This window comes from Trachymyrmex cornetzi, unplaced genomic scaffold, assembly GCF_001594075.2.
Source record: "Trachymyrmex cornetzi isolate Tcor2-1 unplaced genomic scaffold, Tcor1.1 scaffold1075, whole genome shotgun sequence".
NCBI classification, from domain to species: domain Eukaryota; kingdom Metazoa; phylum Arthropoda; class Insecta; order Hymenoptera; family Formicidae; genus Trachymyrmex; species Trachymyrmex cornetzi.
In genome coordinates, this window is record NW_017295626.1 from 14,148 (window position 1) to 21,691 (window position 7,544).

The following is a 7,544-nucleotide window of genomic DNA, read 5'->3' on the forward strand; positions in this document are numbered from 1 at the left end:
TCTCTCTCTCTCTCTCTCTCTCTGAAATATCAATTTTCCGGCGATGATAAAAAAGAAACCAGTGAATGGAAATGTTCGCGAGTTAACGGAAAAATTCACCTGATAAGACGCGATATGCAAAAGTTGTCTGGCGATAATTTTATCACTGATAATTCCTCCATGTACCTCGGCATAAAGAAATCATGTTAGAGATGAAAATACACCGAGACCGTGATTGACGATTAAATATAAGGACAGTAAACTAATTGACAGTAAACATTTCGCGAAATACACGTGTGTGTGAAGCTGGCGTATCATTTGGTGGAAACTCATAAAATATTGAGAGTTCTGAACGTATTTTCAATAGTTCTATAGTTCTAGATGGATAAAACTAATAGTTCTGCCCTCTAAAATGGAAAAAGTGAAAGTACAAACTGAGACTCCAGGTTCACGCAGCGTCTCACTTTGTCCTACGCAAATTTTGACCATAGATTCTTGTAGAATTTTGAAAAACGAACAGTTCTAGATGAGTTTCCGAAAGAGTTCTGGCGATAAATAATGTTATTTTTAATTTTTAATAATATTTCAGCCCAAAAATACAATTTTCAGCAATAAAGATGAGATTCTGTCCAATTATCGATAATTCTGAGAGTTCTGTGATAATTTTTGTGCAATACTAAATGTATGCTAACGCCTTCCGAAGAGTTCCGATAATAAAAATTATTTACAAATTTTTTAAAATTATTTACAAATTTTTAAGTCACGAAATAGGCCTTTTTTATGTTATACCATATGTGTGAGACGCTGGTCGGAATCAGAGAGTTCTGTGAGACGTATTGTGCTTATCGTGTAGCTACGGATGTATGCTAACGCCTTCCGAAGAGTTCTGATGATAAAAATTATTTACAAATTTTTTAAACAATTTTTAATACCCGAGAAAAACGCTTTTTATGCTATATGTGTGAGACGCTGGTCGAAATCAGACAGTTCTGTTAGACTTATTGTGCTTATCGTGTAGCTACGGATGTATACTAACGCTTTCCGAAGAGTTCTGATGATAAAAATTATTTACCAATTTTTTAAACAATTTTTAATACCCGAGAAAAATGCTTTTTATGCTATATGTGTGAGACGCTGGTTGAAATCAGAGAGTTCTGTGAGACGTCCACGTCGTGGTTCTGGGTTGCGCTAAGAACGAGATAATTACAAAATAAAATCATTACAGGAGCAGGTGGTATAATAATTAGCAGGGACCTTAATAATATCTCCGCGAATAGGTTGACACATTCCAATAAATGCATATAAAAATATTTCTTCAGTAGCTCGACATATAACATCATGACGTTAATATGTAAATATACAATAGTAAGCACCTATTATAATAAATTTTTATTTTTTAAAATATTGAAACGTTAACAACACACGCTATAACATTTCATTAACCACACGGCACCATTTCTCATTAACTTAACCGTATTATTACAAGAATACATAACTATTTTAATGTGTTGATCATTAGTACAAATAACAGGATACATACAGAAATAAATAAAACATAAAAGACATCAAAGAACTGTCGGAAATCGGACAGCGTCTCACACATATAGCATAAAAAGAGCTATTTCGTGACTTAAAATTGTTTAAAAAAATTTGTAAATAATTTTTATTTACAAAATATATGTAAATAATTTTTATCAGAACTCTTCGGAAGGCATTAGTATACATTCTCAGTATTGCACAAAAATTATCACAGAACTCTCAGAACTGTCGATAATTGGACAGCATCTCATCTTTATTGCTGAAAATTGTATTTTTGGGCTAAAATATTATTAAAAATTAAAAATAACATTATTTATCGCCAGAACTCTTTCGGAAACTCATCTAGAACTCTTTGTTTTTCAAAATCCTATAAGAATCTATGGTCAAAATTTGCGTAGAACAAAATGAGACGCTGCGTGAACCTGGCGTCTCAGTTTGTACTTTTACTTTTTTTCCACTTTAGAGGGCAGAACTATTAGTTTTATCCATCTAGAACTATAGAACTATTGAAAATACGTTCAGAACTCTCAATATTTTATGAGTTTCCACCAAATGATACGCCAGCTTCATACACACGAGATATACAGAATTATCTTTGAAAATGATAATTATCTATCTTCAAAAGTCAATGCGAGCTGTGTTGATGACCCAATTTCAACTTATCTCGCTATTTATGATGATATATTCTGATGATTACTTCTGCAAGGTGAATGAATAAATAACATTTATAATATTTCCTATTCTAATATTTTTAGGTATATATATAAGTATAAAAATATTTTTAGATAAGTCTAAGTTAAGAGAAGATTATCTTAGAAAGCGAATATTTCACCAGATATTTTATTTATATATTCCAGCCATTCTATTGCGTAAAATAAAAGATACCTCACGAAGTATTCACTTTCTGATGAACTTGCATCTTTCATTACAAACGAAGACGGAAATGAAAGTCACGAGTCGACTCTATTCCTTTTTTTCACTGAGCAAGGGTGTGAGTCGGAGTTTGGACAATGGCGGCAATAAAGTGTGTAACGCAACCTTATCATGCGATAATATTGAAATGCAGTTCCTTGACGACGGCTAGTAAAATAAATCGATATACGCCAGTACCCTTCTCTCATTTTTTACTTTCCTTCAGAAAAGGCACGCGATAAGGGCGTCTATCTTACCCATAAACTTAGCCGAGCTCTCATTCACAGAGGTAGCGACGCCTCCTTCCGTTTCTACTTAAGATGTTACTAACTTGGTTTAGAGGCGTGGAGAGAACAAGAAGTAAAGTCATTTCCTTAGGCAACGTGAGCCGCCGTGGTTCCAGGCACGGCGTTATGGGAACCGATTCACCTGGCTGACATAGCGATGGTCTGGTTACTGCCAGTCATTTACCTCTCGCTACTGGTTGCAATATTTTACAATTCAATATCCCCTTTCTTCTTTTGCTTGAAAATACGCTTTTCACGCCGTTTAGACTAAAAAGAGGCACTTGTTACTTCAGAGACACGCTCTATGCAAAATACGGCCAATCAGCATTGATTTTATGTAGGCAGATCCACTTTTAAATAATTTTATGAAACATCATTTGAAACGCAAAGAGTAGGATTATTAGTAAGACGTTTTAAGGAGAGTTTTAGAATGCTTGTTACTAAAAGATTATAGAAAATAGCTAAGTTGTAACTAGCCGGATATTTTGCTTCTCTTCTTTATTGCAAATTATCGAAAAGTTCTTCTCATACTAGCTTCTCGTTTCTTGCGGCACATTCTGAATCATTCTTATTTGACTCCATGAATCATGGTCGATCGTCGAGAAAGGAATAGTGCCATATTTGAGTTTATAATTAATTTAGTGATTGGTTTTAAGAATATATTATATGTACAATATTGTTTTTAACAAAATAAAACAAATATTAAAAAATTCGTTTTTTTTAAATAATATATAAAAGTAAAACAAAAATTTTGATTTAGAATCTGAATGAAAAATCATTTCAACAAGAAATAGATATAAATTTAAAAATATAATTAAGATAAAATGAGAAACTTTTATTTAAAATATAAAATTGTATTGTTCAATATAAATATTAATTATATAATATTAAACTTCATATGTATGCATCATTCATTTTTATACGGAAAATTTAAATTTTCAATTTCAGTTGCAGTTACTTTTTGCAGAGACTATAAGTACATTCTTAAGTTTCTAATTATTATCTATATTATATTATCTATGTATAGTAGTTCAGTAATTAATTTTGTATACAATGGGGACGTACAGATTTATAATAATCGGAGTCGATTCCCGTATAGCTTCGCAAATTCGAGCAGATAAAGCTGGGTTTCACATAAAAACAGAATAGGGTAAACTCGGGTATGATGGCCATAGTTTTTTAAAATGCAAAAAACATACATTTATTCTTGTTACTTTTTAACAATATTTGGGGTATTACTTTCACTGAAGCTTAAAGTAACAAATATTATCGAAATTAAAGAGAAAATACTTAACAGAATTTTAGTTTTATCAAAATATTACAAAGTACGCATTGGCCATCTTATCTGATTTTTAGGGAAAAGATGGCCATGATATTAAGAAAGATAGCCATAGTATTTATAGATAAATAGTGAAAATAAAAGTATTAATTATAGGTCACATTACAATTTAAGTACCTTTATTGTGTATGTAATGTTGATTATGGCAGCTTAACTGTAATTTGTTAGACATTATAACAGTTTTTAGCAGACACGTACAAAACTTTGCAGATAGTCGAAAGAAAAAATATTAGATAATATTTATAATATTGTTATTTTGAACAGTGTACTCATATGAACTACTGTAAATATTGATTATCTTTAAGAATGACTATAAAAATGCACTATTTATCAATTATTGGAGAAACTATGGCCATCTTTTCCGTATGGCCACAATACCCTAGTTTACTCTAAATATAATCAGTGAGATACCCGTTGCAGAATAACGCTGTCAGCGAGGTCAGGGTTGGCAAAGTTGATTTTGCATATGTGATGATGATTAATGATTACACAGTATTGTTTGCAGTCATATACTTGGAGGTACCGAGAAATTCGATAAAAAAAAACAGAACATTGTCAAATCAAATAACATCGTGCCTTTTCTTGTTCAAATAATTACGAAAATATGAGACATTCTTGGAAGAAAAAGGCGAAGAAGCATCGCGTCGCAACATAAAGATACATGGAATTCTCGCTATTTCCTTTTAAGTCCTAGGATTTCAACTAGCGATTCATAAGTCGCGTGACAGTTTGACAGTTTGCTTCGAATTCTCAGAGGGTTGCATGAAAATTTGCAGTCAACAGGGAACGTATCCATCTAATGTCCATGTTTCTACCAATGAAGATTAACTTTCATCTCGGTTTAACCCTAATCGATATTTGCGAGTCCAGTGGACCCGGACTTTTTCTTCTTTCAATTGTGTTGTAAAATGTTATTTATAACAAATGTTTTTCACAACCTTATATAATTTTAAATTACATAATTTTATTCCTCGAATTTTGATCTTCAAAATGAAAAAAATCGTTCAATTATTTATGTTAATTTTAAGTAGAGATATGTTAATTTTATAAGTACACTAGACTCGCGAATACTAGTTAAGAAAATTTCGAAATAAATACCGATTAAGGTTAACTTGCTCTTTACCTTTATCTGATTCTTAAAACTAGAACAAGATAAAAAGTATGTTAAACTGAGATTAAAGTCAATCTATCTAATAATAGAAATGGATTTAACTCGTTTGATCGTACAATGCTAGATGTTAAAGATGTAATGTAACCAAATCTCTTAAGTTAATTAATTTTCATAAGTATTAAAATGTAAATCAATTTATTTCTGTGATTAATTTCGAAGTAAATAACGTCCATATGTACTCAATAAATAATAAAAAAAATGGAATCAAATTTAACATATTTTCTTAAGTTAAATTGTTTAACTCCATTGTTTTAAAAGTAAAATTAACGTCATATTGAGTAGTAATGGTAAATAATAGAAATGATTAAAAATAATTCCAATTGGATATAACTTGGCATTACGAATTTAACAGTGCATGGAGAAAAATGTTTGGTTGAATTAATTGAAATTCTGATGGAAAATGAACACAATTCAGAATTTTAGTTAAATCTACTAGAATTCTAGTTGAGATAACTAACGTTCAGAATTTCCTTGATTAAATTCCTTGATAAAAATCCATCAGAATATCAGTAATTAATTCAACAAAATATTTTTATCCGTAGACGCGTAACTCATTTCCTTAGTGATTTTCAAAACTCGATCGTTTTTAAGCACTCGCCACCAGGATCCATAATGTACACGTTATACGATTTCGATGTGAGTTGCGTAATAGAGAACAGGCCAGGCTCGTCGATTATCCATCCGCTCTTCTCAGAACAACACGGGCAGGCGGATATACGATACCGACATTGTATCTAATCTCCACGGCTACAAAGCGACGAGTAAATATTGTATTCCAGAAGGGGATACTTTCGGTGGGTATCGACATATCGGCTATTAATATCATTCGTTCGGTTAGTGCTATCCGGAGTCCGCCGGTCGCTCGACAATAAACCGTCGTCTTCCCGTGAAAATATCCGGAAGGATCGTGTAGAGTGAAGAACACACTTTTATTGTATGTTCCATTTTTTTTCTTTTTCTTTTTCTTTTACTTTTTCCCTCGATATCTCTATTCGTTAATGGTTGATATTCTCTTTCCATGGCGCATCATTCATCGTCGAAGGAAATCGAGGACCGAGAGAGGAGACATGCGGTTTCGATTCTTAGCTTCTCTGCTTCTCTGCGCCGTTTCGCTTGCGACGACACAGGAAGTCTGGGAGTGTCAAGAAGGCGTCGACGACGAGCTAATTTGGGAATATGCGGTTAGAAGACCGTATCGAATCGGTGGTTATCAAGTGCGTTTACAATTATCACAAAGGGTCCTGTTAATCGCACATGGACCTCTTTTGAATTTCGATCCACTCATAAACAGTTACCCTAATCCACTCACAAAGGATTCTCGATTGTAACTAGGAGGTAGAGGCGGATTATGGACCGACTGACGCGAAAATCACGTGCATACGTATCAACTCGCTCTCCGATGATGAAGATAACGGCACGGCGTGGGTCACCGCTGGCGGAATCGGCTACAACTTCGTCAAACTTAAGTTTTGGTCAAAGTATTCGCGAGGACTTCACTACAGAGTCCTCGTTTACGGGCGGCCCACCCCGAGAAGTTTATGGCTAATGTGATGGCTTACAAACGTGTTTCGCAGTAGTACTTAATCTCGATTCCCATGTTTAAATGTGTAATCGCTTGATTCCTTTTTGAATTGTGTTTTTTAACCGGGGAATAGTCATCTGACTTTTTTTTTATGTAAACGATCACCTGGGATGTTTTAATCCCAATAAAAATCACTGTTATTAATAACATATTTGAGACCATAAATATATATAGATTTGATCCAAATTTTCTGAAAAAATTAAGTACCGATAGCAACCAAACAAATTTAAAATGGCTTATTATAAGAGAGTATTTCTAAAAAAAATTTTTAATTAATATAACGTTTCTTTATTTAATTTATCTAATAGAAGAAAGTCGCCGATACTGACATAGGTCTCCTAAAGTGACACCCCCTTATTTTTCGGAAACTAACTATTGTACTTTATTAATACTAATAAAATCATGATCTGTTTAGCTAATTAAAGAAGTACAAACTCATAATTCGTAGGTTTGTGGCTTGTTTTTATATTAAATCAGCTAAAAACGATTTCTACAAATGCGAAAATAAAATTCTTACGATTTTCTTTTGCAAATTGTGAGGTTTAAATAATAGTGACTATATTATTGATAATATTACGTCATTTTAAATATACTTGTAGTTTCCGAAATATGTTTTATTTATATTATTTTTTCTCTTAGTCTTTTCATAATACGATTTTTAATTTAAAATTGGGGTGCAGTGTAAACCGATACATCTGTCCGTAAAACAGACCATGAGCTAACTTAATCTTTATA

The 7,544-nt window shown here is 32.5% G+C and overlaps 1 protein-coding gene across 2 annotated transcripts; it reads left to right on the forward strand.

Annotated features, from left to right (window-relative positions):
- The first annotated feature begins 5,876 nt into the window (after positions 1-5,876).
- On the forward strand, positions 5,877-6,960 carry LOC108760290 (uncharacterized). 2 transcript variants are annotated; one of them, XM_018506160.1, is made up of 3 exons: positions 5,877-6,161; positions 6,270-6,441; positions 6,560-6,960. In XM_018506160.1, the coding sequence occupies exons 2-3, from the start codon at positions 6,295-6,297 to the stop codon at positions 6,776-6,778; spliced, it is 366 nt and encodes a 121-aa protein (XP_018361662.1). In that variant the 5' UTR covers positions 5,877-6,161; positions 6,270-6,294; the 3' UTR covers positions 6,779-6,960. The 2 variants fall into 2 exon arrangements, with proteins under 2 accessions (XP_018361662.1, XP_018361655.1); XM_018506153.1 differs by lacking the exon at positions 5,877-6,161 and having other exon boundaries at positions 6,211-6,441.
- Positions 6,961-7,544: the final 584 nt, after the last annotated feature.